Here is a 22,237-nt window from a genome sequence, read left to right on the forward strand (position 1 = left end):
AAGGGAGCTGAATATAAATTTAATATTTTGAAATTGGTGGTTGAAAGTTTCTTTTCAATGTTCTGAACATATATAGTCACGTATTAATCATAAAATTAGTGTGTCTCATGACTAGCTTCACATGATTTGATTTGATTTAGAGATACAGCACTGAAACAGGCCCTTCGGCCCACCGAGTCTGTGCCGACCATTAACCACCCATTTATACTAATCCTACACTAATCCCATATTCCTGCCAAACATCCCCACCTGTTCCAATATTTTCCTACCACCTACCTATACTAGTGACAATTTATGATGGCCAATTTACCTATCAACCTGCAAGTCTTTTGGGAGGAAACCGGAGCACCCGGAGAAAACCCACGCAGACACAGGGAGAACTTGCAAACTCCACACAGGCAGTACCCGGAATCGAACCCGGGTCACTGGAGCTGTGACAAAAACAAGAAATGCTGGATTCACTCAGCAGGTCTGGCAGCATCTGTGGAAAGAGAAGCAGAGTTAACGTTTCGGGTCAGTGACCCTTCTTCGGAACCCGAAACGTTAACTCTGCTTCTCTTTCCACAGATGCTGCCAGACCTGCTGAGTGAATCCAGCATTTCTTGTTTTTGTTTCAGATTTCCAGCATCCGCAGTATTTTGCTTTTATATCACTGGAGCTGTGAGGCTGCGTTGCTAACCAGTGCGCCGCTGCATTTCATGCAGCAATGTATTTGCTATAATCGCAACACGCAAATATTTTAAGATACAGTACAAGTGAAATTAACCGAACAACCACCATTCTCCTGGGATTGTAATGCCAAATAGGCTGGAACTTCTTACAGATGAGACAAGCTACAACTAAACTCAAAACCCAAACGCACTGGCTTACTTTTAATCGGATGAGTCTCTTTCAAATGTATACACATGTATCAAATGTCTTTTTGGGGACGAGGAGATGTCCTAAAATAACTGGGACAAAAAGTTTGCCGACACCTTGCAAGTGAAGTGATATCTCACGCAAGCAATAGTTTTTAAATACACGTAATCTTTACCTTTACAGTGAAATGGATGCGATGATCTTATGCACTTTGGAACACAGATATGCCCCAGTCTCGGTTATCTCTGTCGTGATGGGGGTTGACCACTTTAATTCAGACACTGGAACTGCATGGAGAAATAAGTCCCAGGAAATTACTGGTCGTTTCACTGTCACATTGCGGGTAGTGGCCATTTAATTTACACAAAGTTGTTTAGTTCCACGATGCATGGGAATGCAGTTACTGCAGTTTTATTCAGAAACTGTTCACCGTTTAATGTTGTGGTGTGCAGAGCAACTTGTAGTGATGTGCAAAATAACTTGCTAGAGCGCTTAGAATTACTTGTGGTTACAATGTGCAAAATCACTTTTGTGGTTACAGGGTGCAGAATAACTTAGATGAGCAAAATAACGACTGTAGTTTTGGTGCGTGAAATAGCTGCCCGTGTCTTCCCCTTGCCAGTGTGCTGAGCCCGGGGAGGGAGGGGGGGAGGCAGTAGGATGGGCGCAGTGCGGCTGCGCGGAGTCGGACCGTTAGGTGTCGCCCAAAGAGCGGAAAGAAAACAAACTGGAGCAAGAAGGCGGGAGGGCTGGATTGGCAGCGTCTTCCTTCTCCATCTGTGTGAGTGTAAGTGGTGATTTGGCTGGTTCCCCTGGCCCGCCCGCCATGGGTAACCGCGGGATGGAGGAGCTGATCCCGCTGGTCAACCGCCTTCAGGACGCCTTCTCCGCCATCGGCCAGAGCTGCAACCTGGACCTGCCGCAGATCGCAGTGGTGGGCGGCCAGAGCGCCGGCAAGAGCTCGGTGCTGGAGAGCTTTGTGGGCAGGTAAAGAAAGGAGGGGGCTGGTGGGGGACGGGGGTGACAGTGAGCATCCTTTGCCTACAGGTGTCTGTAGTGTTTATACAAGAGCCAGTGTGAGCAGTCTGCTGCTTGTGGGATCTTACTGTGCGCAATTTGGCCGCTCCGTTTCACACCTGACAACAGTGACTGCACCACAACAGCACTTGTTTGGCTGTGCAGCACTTTGGGACGTCCTGAAAGGTGCTATGGAAATACATTTGGAAAAAAAAAATGGTTTGTCCAGTACTTTGACTTCAAATTAAGACTATTTTTATGCCCTGTTCATATTGCTAGATGTATTAACACTGCAATTTATGTCATGAGCTGCCTGCCAGTCTCTCTCCAGATATGTCTTGTCATTTTGAACTTTCTTAATTCAGGGTTGAGTTTTTTTTTCATCCCAACGATAATCCATGTTAACTGTGGTGCTGTTTCTAATGTTTAGTTTGTGAATTGCTCTTGCTCAGTGTGTAATTGTTAAAAAATCAAAGCTTGCAATTTTGCTTTTACTGATATCTATACCTCCCATATAATGAGTCAGTTTAGTAAAACAATTTGCGTTAACCTTTCAGCATCAACTGTTGACTGTATGGAGCTGTAGTGAGGAACAGTAAGTGATATTGCTAAGATTTTCATCCTTAAGAGTTTTGGCTTTACTGAGAGTGCAAAAGAGATTCTCAATTATGAAGGGTTTTCATCAGATAAATAGAGTGGGCCTACTTCCAATGGTTCATGAATCAGTAACTTAAACGGTATGAATTTGAGATCATCAAAAGAACGAAGGGTGAGATTAGGATATTTTTTGTAATGCAGAGGGTTGTCTGGGCATGGAATGTCTAAACAGAAACAATGGTGGAAGCTGAATCTGTAAAACCTCTTGAAAGGGAAATTGATAAATGTTTGGAGAAGAAAAATTAAGTTGGTTTATGGAAAGGGAAGAGGACTAACTGGAGTGTAAAATTCAATGATTTATGAGTGATACGCCAAATGTTATGATACAAAATTCAATTCCAACCACTGTTTTGGACTTTCTAGTGCCTGCTTCCTGACAAAAGGTCCAAAAAATGTTTTTTGGTTTTCATTCTCATCCTTTATAGATATCTGCATTGTAAGCTATCATTAGAAGAATAAACACATAGGTGGAGCTGCAGCTTAAGGTAATTCTCAAGATCTTTTCCATTCTCGGCTTTGTGACCTTTCCTGAAACTTTCCTGGTACAGCGGGGAGATATCAAAGTGCTAGTTGGAAGAGGATGAAATTGTTGAACCTGAAGTAATTCCTGAAATTGCATTTCTAATCATGTTGATTGCAGTTGGTAGGTTGTTATGCAAAGTCGAACAGGTTTGGGATTATTTCAGCGATATTGTGCATTAAAAAAACTCAATGCTGTGAAGTTAACGCTGTATTTTGTAATTAGTTTGCATTTATTTTGCACTGAAAACAATATTTCTGTTGCTGATTCCCTACACTACTACAGTTCTGCCGCCCACAATAGCATACAAAATGCTTGATGCTCTTTTGCACTTTATTGCCTACTTGTTAAGTAACTGATCTCATGATGTCTGCATAGGGCTGACAAATGTTGCCATATTGCATAGGATTTGCTGATGTCATACAAAATGAATCACAATGCAGGCACAGTATTCAAGCAATTTGGAGATTGCATTTTACTTTTAAGTTGCACTCCATGGCTGAGAGGGTGAGGAGTCGGATCTAATATTGGCCTTGTTTATGGGAAGTGCTTGACCTCCATTCAGCACATTGCCTCACCAGCATAGCAGAGATTGCAGGTAAACTAGTGTCCTTCCACTTTACATCACAGTATTTTGGAGCTTAAGTATGCTCGACGATTGTCCTAATTTTAATTAGTCACTGGATTTTTACATCGTGCCTGAAATGCTACCCTTATTGCTAAGCTATGCATCAGCATAATTGTTTTCAAAGATTCACTCAGCTTTTCACTAACCCTGTCAGTTTCCTATTCCAACCATATATACTTGGAACCATTTAACCTTTACATTTTGTTTGCAAACCATAGTTGTGATACAGCACTTGTGGCTATAGCATGCTGACAGAATTCACTTTTTTGGAAGTAGTCATCCATTATTTACACCCAATGAAGACCCAAGACAAGAAAGCCTGCAGTTTTCACATGTCTGTATCTAAAGACACAATCAAGGATGTTGACTTAAGATGGATAATTTTTCCACTTAAGCAATAAGTGAAGTAGTACAGGTTGGGTGTGTTTCAGGTTGGGGTTGTGGTGAATTTGTTTATCTGATATTGAAGGAGCAGAATGCTTAAATTTGTGGTTGGAAGTAAAATCTGCATATGGAAGATTTCTCATAGAAATCTGTTTGCTTAAACATTGGAACATTCCTTTCAACCTATCAGGGTGGTCTGTAGAAACACAAGTTTGGTTCATGTTCTTAGGCGCAGTCTGATTGCTAGGCAGCACCACGGTACAGGGATAGGTGCAGTTTTCTCTTAATTGCATTTATTAATATCACTGACTAGACACATGCAAGACTATGTTGGTTAGAAATAGGAGTAGGCCATTCAGCCTGTTAGGCCTGTTCCACCATTCAGTTATATCATGGCTTCTCTGCACCTCAACTCCATTTTCCTGCCATTGCTCCATATCCCGATCAATCTGTCTTTCTTGGTTATGAACGCTCCTAATGTCTGACTATTCATGGCCTTTTTTGAGGGGCGGGGGGAGAATTCCAGTTTTCTATTACCCTTTGTGGAAAATATTTTCTGATTTGCTCCTGAATGGCCTAACTCTAATTTTAAAGTAATAAAAACAAGAAATGCTGGAACCACTCAGCAGGTCTGGCAGCATCTGTGGAATTTTAAGGTTATGTCCTAATGTCATCTTGAATCCTTTTTTGCTCCAACGTTATAGGTCACTTAGAATTCCATGTGACATTGTTTAAACGCAGGCACATAGAACTCATGATCCTCCAGAGCTTTTGTTTTTTACAGAGCCATCTTGCAGTGTAGAACGTTTATCCATGATCTTGCACATGATACTGTACTGTATTATAGTATCTCTCACACAGTTACAAATCCATCTGATTAGACAACATCTTTGACCTTTAGCACAATTAACGAACTGTAATGGCCTGGAATTTGCAGGGTTTTTGATGGTGCACTGTCAGTATTTGCCATCATTACCCCGCTTCAGGATTTAGAACAAAGAACAAAGAAAATTACAGCACAGGAACTGGCCCTTCGGCCCTCCAAGCCTGCGCCGATCCAGATCCTCTATCGAAACATGTCGCCTATTTTCTAAGGGTCTGTATCTCTTTGCTTCCTGCCCATTCATGTATCTGTCTAGATACATCTTAAAAGACGCTATCGTGCCCGCGTCTACCACCTCCGCTGGCAACGCGTTCCAGGCACCCACCACCCTCTGCGTAAAGAACTTTACGCGCATATCCCCCCTAAACTTTTCCCCTCTCACTTTGAACTCATGACCCCTAGTAATTGAATCCCCCACTCTGGGGAAAAAGCTTCTTGCTATCCACCCTGTCTATACCTCTCATGATTTTGTACACCTCAATCAGGTCCCCCCTCAACCTCCGTCTTTCTAATGAAAATAATCCTAATCTACTCAACCTGTCTTCATAGCTAGCGCCCTCCATACCGGGCAACATCCTGGTGAACCTCCTCTGCACCCTCCCCAAAGCATCTAGATCCTTTTGGTAATGTGGCGACCAAAACTGCACGCAGTGTTCCAAATGTGGCCGAACCAAAGTCCTATACAACTGTAACATGACCTGCCAACTCTTGTACTCAATACCCCGTCCGATGAAGGAAAGCATGCCTTATGCCTTCTTGACCACTCTAAATTTAGTGCAAACATAGATTAATGTGGAACTCTGACATTCACTGTTCTGCCATTTCCTGGTTTGCTATCTGAGAGAATTATTTAATGTGGTTGGCTGGTTAGACAGCTTGATGACATCATTGCAGCCTGATGCTGGGAATCCCCATTAAACAATACTACAGTCAGTTGCATGCTGAGTGAGGTAAAGTTGTCACTACAGAGATTGCTAGATCTCTCGGCGCAGCTTTAGTGGCAATCACCATTGCTTCACTGCTAATACAGATTGTAGGCCAGTGAAAGGAGTAGCACAACATTTTCTGTGATGTGGAATAAACTGTAGAGGTACTGTATATACATAGAATATTCTAGTACAGTCTTCACTTGGGATAAACTGTAGCTACTATTGGCTACTGTGGGAAGGAGTAAAGTTCACAGTAATATGTGCAATTTAAATATCAATTGTGATTTGAAAAACCCTAAGTTGCTCAACATATGTATTCACTTGTTTGCTTTAATGGATAGTTTCAATTCAATAATATAAACATACGAATTAGGAGCAGGAGTAGGCCACTCGGCCCCTCGAGCTTGCTCCGCCATTCAGTAAGTTCATGGCTGAACTGAATTCTCCACATTATTACCTACCCCCGATCGCCTTTTATCCCCTTGCTTATCAAGAATCTAGCTACCTCCGCCTTAAACATATTCAAAGACTCTGCTTCCACCGCCTTTTGAGGAAGAGAGTTCCAAAGACTCACGACCCTCTGAGCGAAAAAATTTCTCCTCGTCTCTGTCTTAAATAGGTGACCCCTTATTTTTAAACGGTGACCCTGGTTCTACATTCTCCCACAAGGGGAAAGATCCTTTCCACATCAACCCTGTCAAGACCCCTTAGGATCTTATATGTTTCAATCAAGTCGCCTTTTACTATTTTAAATTTTGTATTCAATTTCCCTCGCGATAAACAAGAACATTCTATTAGCTTTCTTAATTATGTGCTGTACCTGATACTAACCTTTTGCAATTCATGCATTAGGACACCCAGATCCCTCTGTATCTCAGAGCTCCGCAATCTCTCACCATTTAGATAATATGCTTTTTTTATTCTTCCTAATGGACCACTTCGCATGTTCTCACATTATATTCCATCAACCAGATCTTTGCCCACTCACTTCACCTATCTATATCCCTTTGTAGCCTCCTTATGTCCTCTTCACAACCTACTTTCCTACCTATGGTTGTGTAATCAGCAAATTTAGCGACCATACCTTCGGTCTCTTCATCTAAGTCATTTATATAAATTGTAAAAAGTTGAGGCCCCAGCACAGATCTCTGTGGCACACCACTCGTTACATCTTGCCAACTAGAAAATGACCCATTAATGCCTACTCTCTGTTTCCTGTTAGCTGGCCAATCTTGTATCCATGGCAATATGTTACCCCCTACACCATGAGCTTTTATTTTTTGCAATAACCTTTGATGTGGCACCTTATCAAATGCCTTTTGGAAATCTATGTACAGTGCATCCACCAGTTCCCCTTTGACCACAGCAGATGGAACTCCCTCAAAGAACTCCAATAAATTGGTTAAACATGATTTCCCTTTAACAAAACCATGTTGACTCTGCCTGATTACCTTCAATTTTTCTAAGTGGCCTGTTCTTGTGTCTTTAATAATAGCATCGAGCGTTTTCCCTAAGACAAATGTTAAGCTAACTGACCTGTAGGTTCCTTTTTCCCTCCCTTTTTGAATAAAGGAGTTACATTCATTCTTTTCCAGTCTAGCGGAACCATCCCTGAATCTAGGGAATTTTGGAAAATTAAAACTAAAGCATCACCTATCTCACTAGCCACTTCTTTTAACACGTAGGGTTAAGTCCATCAGGACCCGGGGACTTGTCAGCTCGCAGCTCCAACAGTTTATTGAGTACCACTTCCCTGGTGATTGTAATTTTCTTGAGTTCCTCCCTCCCTTCCATTTCCTGATTGACAGCTATTTCTGGGATGTTACTTGTATCCTCTAGAGTGAAGACAGATGCAAAATACCTATTCAATTCATCCTCATTATCCATTGTTAATTCCCACACTCACTTTCTGTAGGACCAATGTTCACTTTGTTAACTTTAAAAAAAAATATCTGTAGAAACTCTTACCATCTGTCTTTATATTTCTAGATAGCTTTCTCTCGTAGTTTAGTGAATTGAAATGATAATGAGTTTGAGAGATGGAATCATTTTATGTGGGTAAAGTTAGTAATAATTGGAATTGCATTATTCCGAGTGAACCATTTAGTGTCCTCTTTCCACATTGCCTCACTTGACAGAACTCTAATAAGGTGACATAGGTATTGCAGAATGTAGAAAACGTTGAAATAAGTTGTTCTAGAGTATAATGGTAAATCGACGAGCCAGAGTGGAAGAAGGTACAGAATAATTACATTGTCACTAACCCTATTTTCACAGGCTATATTTATCTCTTTGAAATTACATCACTGGAATGATGCTTTGAACTATTATTGAAGAATTAATTTTGCTGGATTCCAAGGCCTTCAGTGCCAAAAAGTAAAGGAACAAAAGAAGTAATTGTTTTCTTTAAAAGTGAATGCATTTTTCTCTGGAAGAGCTGACGCATGCTGGGATTATGGCCCTGAGGCCTTTTGGAGTCTTGCCTAAGTGACCATTACTGTGTTATCCTGGACTTATTTTAGGACAGCAGTCACATTTGTGTGGAAGACCATGTCTTCACTTAGTCCATTTCGATCCTGAACAATGTGTCCCAAAATCTAAACATAGTATTTTGTCTACAGAGTAACATAAGTTTCCAAGGTGGCTATTTTCACATGGCAATTATTAACTCTTGGGAATGGATTTTTAAAAATAAAATTGAAAACTTGAACATTAAAAAAAACTGACAACATAGAGAGTGAGGGGATTCAAAAGGAACCATATTTATAAATTTGTAGTGCAGATTGATAACACTGTAAAGTTAAAGTTGTATTGAATCAAGATGTGTCTCTGTTAGATTCTTGAGCCTGTGATAATCAAGGGAAAAAGGAATAGTACAGGAAGAGGAGGGTAGGGTGGGGGCAAGAGAGATGAGTAGCTGTCACTGGAAGATTGCACTGATGGATCCATGAAACTGGGAAACTGAAAGGATTTGGATTAATCTGGTAGCTCTTGGGTCCACATGAGTATGTGTAAATGGCCTAATGAATGCTGTACCTCCTAATTTATCTTCAGTTATTTTACAAAGGAAAACCATTTCATAAAACTAAAATATAGAATATGTTGTAGGAAGCAAAGAACAGTACAGCACAGGAACAGGCCATTCGGCCCTCCAAGCCTGCGCTGAACTTGATGCCTGCCTAAACTAAAACCTTCTGCACTTCCGGGGACCGTATCCCTCTATTCCCATCCTATTCATGTATTTGTCAAGATGCCTCTTAAATGTCATTATCTGCTTCCACCACCCCCCGGCAGCAAGTTCCAGGCACTCACCACCCTCTGTGTAAAGAACTTGCCTCGCACATCCCCTCTAAACTTTGCCCCTCGCACCTTAAACCTATGTCCCCTAGTAACTGACTCTTCCACCCTGGGAAAAAGCTTCTGACTATCCACTCTGTCCATGCCGCTCATAACTTTGTGAACCTCTATCATATCACCCCTCCACCTCCGTCGTTCCAGTGAAAACAATCGGAGTTTATCCAACCTCTCCTCATAGCTAATGCCCTCCAGACCAGGCAACATCCTGGGAAACCTCTTCTGTACCCTCTGCAAAGCCTCCACGTCCTTCTGGTAGTGTGGCGACCAGAATTGCACACAATATTATAAGTGTGGCCTAACTAAAGTTCTGTACAGCTGCAGCATGACTTGCCAATTTTTATACTCTAAGCCCCGACCGATGAAGGCAAGCATGCCGTATGCCTTCTTGACTACCTTATCCACCTACGTTGCCACTTTCAGTGACCTGTGGACCTGTACGCCCAGATCTCTCTGCCTGTCAATACTCCTAAGGGTTCTGTATACTTCCCACCTGCATTAGATCTTCCAAAATGCATTACCTCACATTTGTCCGGATTAAACTCCACCTGCCATTTCTCCGCCCAAGTCTCCAACCGATCTATATCCTGCTGTATCCTCTGACAATCCTCATCACTATCCGCAACTCCACCAACCTTTGTTTCGTCCGCAAACTTAGTAATCAGACCAGCTACATTTTCCTCCAAATCATTTATATATACTACAAAGAGCAAAGGTCCCAGCACTGACCCCTGCGGAACACCACTAGTCACATCCCTCCATTCAGAAAAGCACCCTTCCACTGCTACCCTCTGTCTTCTATGACAGAGCCAGTTCTGTATCCATCTTGCCAGCTCACCTATTATCCCGTGTGACTTCACCTTTTGTACCAGTCTGCCATGAGGGACCTGGTCAAAGGCTTTACGAAAGTCCATACAGATAACATCCACTGCCCTTCCTTCATCAATCATCTTTGTCCCTTCCTCAAAAAACTCAATCAAATTAGTGTGACACGACCTCCCCTTCACAAAACCATGCTGCCTCTCGCGAATAAGTTTGTTTGTTTCCAAATGGGAGTAAATCTGTCCCGAAGAATCCTCTCTAATAATTTCCCTACCACTGACGTAAGGCTCACCGGCCTATAATTTCCTGGATTATCCTTGCTACCCTTCTTAAACAAAGGAACAACATTGGCTATTCTCCAGTCCTCTGGGACCTCACCTGTAGCCAATGAGGATGCAAAGATTTCTGTCAAGGCCCCAGCAATTTCTTCCCTTGCCTCCCTTAGTATTCTGGGATAGATCCCATCAGGCCCTGGGGACATCTACCTTAATGCTTTGCAAGACACCCAACACCACCTCCTTTTTGATATTGAGATGACTGAGACTATCCAGACTCCCTTCCCTCGGCTCATCATCCACCAAGTCCTTCTCTTTGGTGAATACTGATGCAAAGTGCTCATTTAGTACCTCACCCATTTCCTCTGGCTCCACACATAGATTCCCTTCTCTGTCCTTGAGCGGGCCTACCCTTTCCCTGGTTACCCTCATGCTCCTTATATATGTATAAAAAGGCTTGGGATTATCCTTCATCCTGTTTGCCAATGACCTTTCATGACCCCTTTTAGCCCTCCTGACTCCTTGCTTAAGTTTCTTTCTACTGTCTTTATATTCCTCAAGGGATTTGTCTGTTTCTATCCTTCCAGCCCTTACGAATGCTTCCTTTTTCTTTTGACTTTCTTTCTTTGGCCTCCTTATCTCGAGAGACAATGGGTAAGCGCCTGGAGGTGGTCACTGGTGTGTGGAGCAGCGCCTGGAGTGGCTATAAAGGCCAATTCTAGAGTGACAGGCTCTTCCACAGGTGCTGCAGAAAAATTTATTTGTCGGGGCTGTTACACAGTTGGCTCTCCCCTTGCGCTTCTGTCTTTTTTCCTGCCAACTGCTAAGTCTCTTCGACTCGCCACACTTTAGCCCCGCTTTTATGGCTGCCCGCCAGCTCTGGCGAACGCTGGCAACTGACTCCCACGACTTGTGATCAATGTCACAGGACTTCATGTCGCGTTTGCAGACGTCTTTAAAGCGGAGACATGGTCGGCCGGTGGGTCTGATACCAGTGGCGAGCTCGCTGTACAATGTGTCGTTGGGGATCCTGCCATCTTCCATGCAGCTCACATGGCCAAGCCATCTCAAGCACCGCTGACTCAGTAGTGTGTACAAGCTGGGGATGTTGGCCGCCTCGAGGACTTCTGTGTTGGACATACGGTCCTGCCACCTGATGCCAAGTATTCTCCGGAGGCAGCGAAGATGGAATGAATTGAGACGTCGCTCTTGGCTGACATACGTTGTCCAGGCCTCGCTGCCATAGAGCAAAGTACTGAGGACACAATATCCCGCGTTATCCAAGCTTCCTGAAACTTGCCAAACTTATCCTTCTTCCTCACAGGAACATGCTGGTCCTGGATTCTAATCAACTGACATTTGAAAGACATGTCAGATGTTGATTTACCCTCAAACAGCCGCCCCCAATCTAAATTCTTCAGTTCCTGCCTAATATTGTTATAATTAGCCTTCCCCCAATTTAGCACCTTCACCCGAGGACTACTCTTATCCTTATCCACAAGTACCATAAAACTAATGGAATTATGGTCACTGTTCCCGAAATACTCCCCTACTGAAACTTCGACCACCTGGCCGGGCTCATTCCCCAATACCAGGTCCAGTACGGCCCCATCCCTAGTTGGACTATCTACATATTGTTTCAAGAAGCCCTCCTGGATGCTCCTCACAAATTCTGCCTCATCTAAGCCCCTAGCACTAAGTGAGTCCCAATCAATGTAGGGGAAGTTAAAATCACCCACCACTACAACCCTGTTACCTTTACATCTTTCCAAAATCTGTCTACATATCTGCTCCTCTACCTCCCGCTGGCTGTTGGGAGGCCTGTAGAAAACCCCCAACATCGTGACTGCACCCTTCCTATTCCTGAGCTCCACCCATATTGCCTCGCTGCACGACCCCTCCGAGGTGTCCTCCCGCAGTACAGCTGTGATATTCTCCTTAACCAGTAATGCAACTCCACCACCCCTTTTACATCCCCCTTTATCCCGCCTGAAGCTTCTAAATCTTGGAACATTTAGCTGCCAATCCTGTCCTTCCCTCAACCAAGTCTCTGTAATAGCAACAACATCATAGTTCCAGGTACTAATCCAAGCTCTAAGTTCATCTGCCTTACCTGTTATACTTCTCGCATTGAAACAAATGCACTTCAGACCACCAGTCCCGCTGTGCTCTGCAACATCTCCCTGCCTGCTCTTCCTCTTAGTCTTACTGGCCTTATTTACTAGTTCCCCCTCATTTATTTCACTTGCTGTCCTACTGCTCTGGTTCCCACCCCCCTGCCACACTAGTTTAAACCCTCCCGAGTGACGCTAGCAAACCTCGCAGCCAGGATATTTGTGCCCCTCCAGTTTAGATGCAACCCGTCCTTCTTGTACAGGTCCCATCTGTCCCTGAAGAGATCCCAATGGTCCAGATATCTGAAACCCTCCCTTCTACACCAGCTGTTCAGCCACGTATTTAGTTGCACTATCTTCCCATTTCTAGCCTCACTGGCACGTGGCACAGGGAGTAATCCCGAGATTACAACCCTAGAGGTCCTGTCTTTTAACTTTCTACCTAACTCCCTAAACTCCCCCTGCAGGACCTCGTCACCCTTCCTGCCTATGTCATTGGTACCGATGTGTTCCACAAAGTCTGGCTGTTCACCCTCCCCCTTCAGAATGCCCCCTGTCCGTTCAGAGACATCCTTGACCCTGGCACCAGGGAGGCAACATACCATCCTGGAGTCTCTTTGACGTCCACAGAAGCACCTATCTGTGCCTCTGACTATATAGAGTCCCCTATAACTATTGCTCTTCTGCGCTTTGTCCCTCCCTGCTGAACAACAGTGCCAGCCATGGTGCCACTGCTCTGGCTGCTGCTGTTTTCCCCTGATAGGCCATCCCCCGCAACAGTATCCAAAACAGTATACTTGTTCGAGACGGGGATAGCCACAGGGGATTCCTGCACTGACTGCCTGCCCCTTCTAACGGTCACCCATCTATCTGCCTGCACCTTGGGTGTAACCACTTCTCTAAAACTCCTGTCTATGACCCTCTCTGCCACCTGCATGCTCCTAAGTGCATCCAGTTGCCGCTCCAACTGATCCATGCGGTCTGTGAGGAGCTGCAACTGGGTACACTTCCTGCAGATGTAGTTGTCCGGTATGCTGGAAGCGCCACGGACCTCCCACATCTCACTTCACCCCTCTAACTGACATTTCTAGCACTAATTAATAAATTAATTTAAGATAAATAAATACTTATTAAATCCTTACTAAATTATTATAACTATATGGTCCCTGGTGCTAGATTCCTACTATAAATATTAAATGCTAACTAAATACAGTAATCTCCTCCCTCTGGTTTAGTTACTGTACTTATTAATTAGTTAATTAGGGTTTTAATCAATTTTTATCAGTTTTATTTTCAAATTCAGTAAAAAGAAATTCCCTACCAGCCAATCAGGTCACAGCTTTCCTGTGACGTCACTTTCAGTTTTTTTTTACCAGAGGTAAGTTTTTTTTTATACTTACCGGTCTGGAACTCTGCCCTCCGAGTCTTCTCCCAGCCTGCTGTGCTCTTTGGAAGCTCTGGGCTCCCCTCACTCTGAGGACAGGTCGGAAATGAAAGGAGATCCTCGCTCCCTTTACCGAACTTCCTCACTTACCAAACATCCACTGTAGCACTCTATTGCAACCCAAGTCAGCACTCCAGTGCAAACCTAAAGTAAGCCTAAAATAAGATTGGATAAAAATGGAGAAAAAGCTCAGAGCAAAGTTCAGTTAAATCAGACTTGAGGACCAGTACAAAAGAAAAATACTGCAGATGCTGGAAATACTCAGCAGGTCAGGCAGCATCTGTGGCGAGAGAAGCAGAGTTAACGTTTCAGGTCTGTGACCTTTCATCAGACCAGTATAGTTCAGCAAATTGTAATTGGACACTCATCTGATTGTTATCTCATGCTTTCATAATCAGAATTATCTATTTTATTGATTAATTTGTAAATAGCTTTTATAAAATACTGTAAGGAGTGAAAAAGAATTATATTTTTGCCTGTTTTAAATATATTACTGGCTTTTATAGACCAAGCATTTTTAATAAACCATACCTGTTCAATTAGAGGACCTCATCATATTTACAAACCTGTCAAATAAGTGGATACTAAACAGGAAACTGAATTCGTTATATTAAGTTATATTAAAGGCTAAAAACATTTGAATTGAAACACAAGTTTTGCATTAAATTGGGGGGAAAAGCTCATGTGTTGCTTCACTTTGCTTTTGTGTGCATTTCAGCCAACATCACCAGACTACCCATAGAGAACAGATTTTTCATATTTGAGCTGTTTCATCTTGTAAAATAGTTCCCACTGTGATTGATTATTTAATGTTTTTGTAACAAAAAGCTCATGGAGAGCTTAATGTAAGGTCGCTGTTTACTACTGGTCCCCTCTACTTTTTTGCCACTTCATTAAAAAAAAGAGTGCTATGCTGTCTTTTTTTGTTTGTTTGAATTAAGTATCTATATATAACGTTGCTTCTAATAAGATGCCAATGCAATCATGCTGAAGCAGCAGAATTGTTCTTAAAAACATTGTCAATTTTGTAAAAGAAAAATTACCATACTTTTTAATTAGTAAAAACAGTATTACTAATGCAATAGTTAATTTTATGTAATGTGTGTAGGGATGTCCAAGATTTGCTGCTTTTGTAACAGTTTCATTGTCGGGTTGGGAAAGCCCCTTTTGTAATGGGGGTTTTAGGCACAAAAGTTTTCACCTTTTCATCAGATGCTTAATTTTTAATAACGCACTTCAATGGCAAAATTTTAAATGATAAATTAAAACTAATTCAGTTCTTTTCCTTTTAAATTATAGTTTGTTTTTTGACATAATGTTTGACTCCGTGTTTTGACTAAAAGTGCTATGCGGTCAATAAGAGGAGAGGTAAAGCTTTCCCTAAACCAGTAGGTTTGTGCCAGAGAATCTGCATTGCTTGTATAGACGCTCTGGTTCTGAGATTCTTTTGCTGTATGCAACAGGAGTGGAGATGGTGATGACAATGTAATGGCTGATGGAATGCCACTGATTTAAAAAAAAAATGCAGCATATAATATCTACTGCTGAGTTTGAAAGAGACATGGTAACAGTGTGTGCCATAGATTCTGCTACTATGTCAATAATTGCCACTAACATTTTCTTACTGCTCTGACATTGGATTAATTTTGGGCACAATATCATTAATTAAGTGTGGCGCATGGAGAAATGATACAAGGTTACTGTTTTATTGTGAAACCTTTGACCTCTGCAGAAAATATTTGGGTTTGCTCCAAGTAGTTGCTGTCAGTGCAAAAAGCCACTTCCAACAAAAATCCACTTCCAATAATGAGCCATATTCCCCACAATTTGTAACTTAAAGATCTCTGTACCATGCTGCAGGGCTAACAGTTCTGTCTTAGAAAATTGGAATCCACCATAACAACATAGCTCAAGTCTGCTCTGCCTTTCTACAACATCACGGCTGTACTTCGGCATCAACTCCACTTTTCCGCACTATTCCCATATTTCATGATTTTCTTAGTGTCCAAAAATCTGTTGATCTCTGTCTTGAATATACTTATTGACTGAACACCCACTGCACTCTGGAGTAGTGAATTTCAAGGCTTCACAATCCTGAGTGAAGAAATTTCTCCTCATCTCAGTCTGACATGGCTGTCCTGATAGCTTGAACCTATGACCTCTAGTTCTACACTCTCCAGTCAGAGGAAACATAATCTCAGCAGCAACCCTGTCAAATCCTCTCAGAACTTTCTCAGTTTCAATGCGATCATTTCTCATTCTTCTAAACTACAGAGAATATAGGCCCATTCTACTCAAAGTCTCCTCATAGGACTTTATCACAGGAATCGATCTAATGAACATTCATCGCACCCCCTCTCAGGCAAGTATATCCTTTTTTGTAAGTATTTCATGTCACTTCAGGAGATAGATAATGTAATTCATGCCAGACAGTTCATAACATACTAAACTATTAAACAGGTTGAGGCATGGAAGGAATCATTTACAGAAGCAAGTAGTATAGTCAAGATATTGATAGTAAGATGCAGTACCAAGAGTTTGATGTGTTGAAGCTCTTGGGTCAATTTCCAATCAAATGATGCTAGCAACAACTCCTCTTTCCCTTAAGGTAAAGAATACCCCAAGGTGCTTCATAAATAAGTTAAGGAAAATAAATGCCACCAGGAAAGGAGAGAACAGGAAGGGTGACCAAAAACTTGGACAAAGAGATGAGTTTTGAGAAGGCTTTTGAAGGAGGAAAGTGAGGTGGAAAGTCTTAGGGAGGAGGTTCTAAAGAGCAGGAGAAAGCTTTGCCACTGGGTGAAGAGAGTAGGGGGTGCACAGAGGCCAGAATCAAAGAATTACAATATTTAGGAGTCATTTAAAGGATGAATGAATGTAGATATTGAGTAGGGCAAGGAGAAATTTATAGATGAGGGCAAGGATTTATAATCTAATATGAAGGTTAGGAAGGATGGAGTTGATGGACAAGCAGGTCTGCAGTGCAGAACAGGATACATGCAGACTTTTGGACAAATTGGAGTTTATGGAAGGTTGAGGATGGGAGACTGATGGTAATAACTGCATGTGTAAAAGTTTAATCAATAGAGGGACTGAGGTGGATCGAAGGTGACCAGTGTTGTGGGTACAGATGTGAGGAGATTTTTTTTATTAGTTGGGGGATTTGGGCGTCGCTGGCTAGCCCAGCATTTATTGCCTATCCCTAATGGCCCTTGAGAAGGTGGTGGTGAGCTGCCTTCTTGAACCACTGCAGTTGTTTGGGTGTAGGTACACTAACAGTGCTGTTAGGAAAGGAGTTCCAGAATTTTGACCCAGTGACAGTGAGGGAACGCAATATAGTTTCAAGTCAGGGTGGTGTGTGGCTTGGAGAGGAGCTTGCAGTTGGTGGTGTTTCTATGCAACTGCTCCCCTTGTCCTTCTAGTTGGTAGAGGTTGCGGGTCTGAAAGGTGCTGTCGAAGGAGCCTTGGTGAGTTGCTGCGGTGCATCTTATAGATGGTACACTCTGCTGCCACTGTGCGTCTGTGGCAGAGGGAGTGAATGTTGAAGGTGGTGGATGGGGTGTCAATCAAGTGGGCTGCTTTGTCCTGGATAGTGTTGAGCATCTTGTGTATTGTTGGAGTTGCACCCATCCAGGCAAGCGGAGAGTATTCCATTGCCCTCCTGACTTGTGCCTTGTAGGTGGTGGGCAGGCATTTGGGAGACAGGAGGTGAGTTACTCGCTGCAGAATTCCCAGCGTCTGACCTGTTCTTGTAGCCAGGGCATTTATGTGGCTGGTCCAGTTCAGTTTCTGGTTAATGGTGACCCCCCTGGATGTTGATAGTGGGGGAATTCTGTGATGGTAATTCCATTGAGCGTCAAGGGGAGATGGTTAGATTCTCTCGTTGGAGATGGTCATTGCCTGGCACTTGTGTGGCGCAAATGTTATTTGCCACTTATCAGCCCAAGCCTGGATGTTGTCCAAATCTTGCTGCATCTGGACATGGGTTGCTTCAGTATCTGAGAAGTCGTGAATGGTGCTGAACATTGTGCAATCATCAGCGAACATCCCCACTTCTGACCTTATGATGGAGGGAAGGTCATTGATGAAGCAGCTGAAGATAGTTGGGCCTAGGGCACTACCCTGAGGAACTCCTGCACTGATGTCTGGGACTGAGATGATTGACCTCCAACAACCACAACCATCTTCCTTTGTGATAGGTATGGCTCCAACCAACGGAAAGTTTCCCCCCTGATTCCCATCAACATCAATTTTTCTCGGACTCTTTGATGCCATACTCGGTCAAATGCTGCCTTGATGTCAAGGGCAGTCACTGTCGCCTCAACTTTGGAGTTCATCTCTTTTGTCCATGTTTGGACTGAGGCTGTAATGAGGTCAGGAGCTGAGCAGAACCTAAACTGGGCATCAGTGAGCATGTTATTGCTGAGCAAGTGCCGCTTTATAGTACTGTCGACGACCCCTTCTATCACTTTACTGATGATGAATGTATTGATGGATGGGATGTTGGCTAAGCGCAAAATTGAACACAATACCAAAACTATGCATTGATCCGTTCAGCTTGAAGGAGCAAGGTGGGGATGCGGGTAGTGATGTATGAGGGAGGTGTAGAATCAATGACTAGGGAGTGGTGTTTGAGGTGGAACTTGAAGATGATACCTTTGGTCTTCTGATGTTGAGCTGGAAGAAGTTGTGACATATCCGTACCTTGATATTGGACAGGCAGTCGGACAGTATGGTGTATTTAAGGATTTGAGGGGAAAGGGTGGAGAGATAGAGTCTTGCTATCATTGTACACATGAAAACTAACTTTATGCCTGTGGATGATCTCACTGAAGGGCAGCATATAGATAAAAATGATGCGGGGGCTGAAACTTTAACTCTGTTCTCTCTCCATAGATGCTGCCAGACCTGCTGAGTATTTCTAGCACTTTCTCTTTTTATGTCAGATAAAGGTGATTGGCGCAAGTTATTTATTTACATAAAGACATAAGGGTGACCACGTGGAGTTTTGATGAGGCCTGGAAATAAAGGTTGCGTTCAAAAAAAGGAGTGAAGGATTAAAATTTAGCAGCTGTGCTCAAATTCTTCAGAAACCATAATTCAAGATCAAATGAATGAAAGTTTAGAGATACATGGGATAAATGGGGTTAACCAGTACAGTAACCAGATTTGTCAAAGGCCAGTTGTCTTGACAAATTTTAGCACTTTTTTTTAAAGCTAGTGATTCCAACTATGGCATTTGCTTTATTCATGCAATGTGTAAATTTTTGAAGACAATGTTAGATAAAGTGTCTTGCAGGAATTGTTGCAAAATTTCTGGTGTATGGTTTGAGGAAATGTAGCAACAGAAATGGGAAGTTGCTTGATGGATAGAAAATAAAGCATTAGGGTAAATGGATGTTTACCTGGTTAAAGAAGAATTAGTAGTGATGCATCCCAGAAGCCATTGCTGGGTCTACTTTCTCTCATGAGAAAGATATGGTTGATTTTATATAGGTATTAGTCGAGCTGTTGTGTTGCTATTGGAGTAAAGACCAATGGTAGTCTTCAGATGAAGTGAGGTTAGAGGTCAGAGGCTAAGCTATTTCGAACAATTTGGAATACTGCAACAGTTAAAAACAGAACAGTAGCGTCGTGGTAATGTTACTGTACTAGTAATCCAAAGGATCCAGACTAATTCTGCAGAGGCATGAGTTCAAATCTCACCATGGCAGCTGGTGGATTTTAAATTCAATTAATCAATAAATCTGGAATAAAAAGGTAGTCCGAGTAATGGTCCCCATGAAATTTTCAGATTGCTGTTCCGAAAAAAAAAAAACCCATCTGGTCCTTTTAGGAAAGGAAATCTGCCGTACTCAGCACGTCTTGCTTACGTGACTCCAGACCCACAGTAATGAGGTTGACTCTTAACTGCCCTCTGAAATGACCTAGCAAGACACTCGATTGTAGCAAACTGCTATGGAAAAGTCCAAAAAAGCATAAAGGTAACTCACCTTCTGACTCCCCAAAGCCTGTCCACCATCTACAAGGTACAAGTCTGAAGGGTGATGGAATACACTACACTTGTCTAGATGAGTGCAGCTCCAACAATACTTAAGAAGCTCAACACCATCCAGGACAAAGCAGCCCACCTGACTGGCACCCCATCCACCACTTTAAACATTCACTCCCTCCATCACTGGCGCATAATGGCAGCAGTGTGTACCATCTACAAGATGCACTGCACCAACTTGCCAAGCCTCCTTTGATAGTATCTTCCAAACCCGTGACCTCTACCACTGAGAAGGACAAGGGCAGCAGAAACATGGGAACACCATCATCTGCATGTTCTCCTCCAAGTCACACACCATCCTGACTTGGACTTATATCACTGTTCCCTCACTGTCGCTGGGTCAAAAACCTGGAACTCCCTTCCTAACAGCACTGAGAATTTACCTACCCCACAGAGACTGCAATAGTGCAAGAAGGTGGCTCACCACGACCTTCTCAAGGGCAATTGGGGATGGGCAACAACTTTGACCTCGCCAGTGATGCTCACATCCCAGGAACAAATAAAAAAAAAAGTCATAAATTCTTGTATTATGTCATTATTTTTATATTTCTGTCATAAATCCCTGTGTCCCTAGTTATAATGGAAATTGTCTATGTAAACTTGGCAAGCTGTTATTGTACTCTCCTGCCACAGGTGGCTTTGTAGCATTCCGAGCATGAAGAGAAATTTATTTTATACAGGGTTGATAGAGCATGGAATGCTTTGTCGTGGAGTAGTCGAGGCATTCTGTTTTACGAGAAAAGTAGATAAACATTTGGAAACAGAGAAAGGTACAGGTCTATGGGAAGAGACCATAGAATCATAGAATGGAGCTGCTCAGCTATTGTCACTCCCCTGCCTTTTCCTTGTAGCACTGCAATTTTTTTCTCTTCAGACAATTATCTGGTAATTATAACTATCAGGAAGTTGGTGAGCAGCAAGTTCAAGAAATCAAGTCGAGGCAATGAAGGTGACAGGGAGGAGGCAGGAACAGAGGTGGACAATGTTGTGAAAATGGAAGTAGGCTGTCAGATGCGGAGTTTGTAGTTCAGCTCAGGGTTGAGTCGGACACAAACATTTGCCAGGTTTCGTTTGAGTGAATAATCAGGCAGGAGAATGGAATCAGTTATCAGCTTCTGACAAGACTTGAATAGGATGCATTGATCTTGCCAGTGTTTAGTCGGAGAAAGTTCTTGCTTTTTCAGGACTCTTGTTAGATGTGCACTCAGATGGCATAGCGCAAACTGTGGCGTTGAGGCTAATGCTGGGATAGGTAAAGATATGTGTAGATGTTGACCTCATGGTTTCCAAGGAACTAGTGTTCAGAATGTTCATTTGGTTTCAGTTGAGAGCATTACAATGTTTGGCAAAAAAAGTTCAAAAGGGTTACCTTGTTAAAAACAGCAAGTGAAATATAAATAAAAGCAAAATACTGCGGATGCTGGAAATCTGAAACAAAAACAAGAAATGCTGGAATCACTCAGCAGGTCTGGCAGCATCTGTGGAAAGAGAAGCAGAGTTAACGTTTCAGGTCAGTGACCCTTCTTCGGAACTGAAATATAAATCTGTATGTACACTTCCTTACCATTATCTGAAAGTGCCAGCAATTTTAAAAGTACGTGTATAGTCCAAAACGAGAATGGCTTTATAATCATGTTCTGGAATTCACAGACTAATTGGGATGCATCTGAAATTTGATACCTAAATTAATTGGAACAATGTCATTGTTCTTTCTCGGCTGCAGGCAAACAGAAATAATATTAAACAAGAGTAATTTTGATTTTAGACCTGTATAAATTGTTCATGCTCACTTTGTTAAAAAGTGTAGCATAAATGTGTGATTAATGTAGAGGAATTAAATAAAAGTTTGCTTGTATAGTGAAGGCTTTGTTATCCAGCACTTTCCGAACCAGCAAGCTTCATTATCCAGAATTTCTGCGGGAATTTAGGTCGCCACCTGTGGTTAGAAATGCTATCTTGCCTCGGTGACTGGTTCCCTATTTGCTACAATGGGATTCTTGGTCCCTGCAGTTAGATGAGTTTTGCTTTGGAGTTCCATGTCCCATCTCTGTTGTATACTATTGCTAGCATTTCAGATGCTAAGTTGAGCTTAGTTTACAGAGAACTCTGAGTCATTGTAAATCTAAACAGTAGCTAATTTATTATATTTACAAGGACTATATAAACTTTCCATAAGCCTGTCGAGCTTCTGCCTTTCATGATGCTTCTTTCTTCTTCCAAGCCTATTACACATGTGATCGCTTACATCATCATCACAGTGGGAGGTGTTGCTCTCACTGTCCCAAACATTAACCCTTTCA

At 42.5% G+C, this 22,237-nt stretch overlaps 1 protein-coding gene across 6 annotated transcripts in view; it reads left to right on the top strand.

Annotated features, from left to right (window-relative positions):
• Positions 1-1,562: 1,562 nt before the first annotated feature.
• The window catches only part of dnm3a (dynamin 3a), a 369,313-nt gene continuing 348,638 nt past the window's right edge, over positions 1,563-22,237 (top strand). For all 6 annotated transcript variants that reach the window (XM_068037799.1, XM_068037795.1, XM_068037794.1 and 3 more), the window contains exon 1: positions 1,563-1,845. In XM_068037799.1, coding sequence (XP_067893900.1) covers positions 1,685-1,845 — 161 coding nt within the window. In that variant the 5' untranslated portion in view covers positions 1,563-1,684. The remainder of the gene's footprint in view (positions 1,846-22,237) is intronic.

The sequence above is a fragment of the Heterodontus francisci genome, chromosome 8, assembly GCF_036365525.1.
Source record: "Heterodontus francisci isolate sHetFra1 chromosome 8, sHetFra1.hap1, whole genome shotgun sequence".
In the NCBI taxonomy this organism is placed as follows: Eukaryota; Metazoa; Chordata; class Chondrichthyes; order Heterodontiformes; family Heterodontidae; genus Heterodontus; species Heterodontus francisci.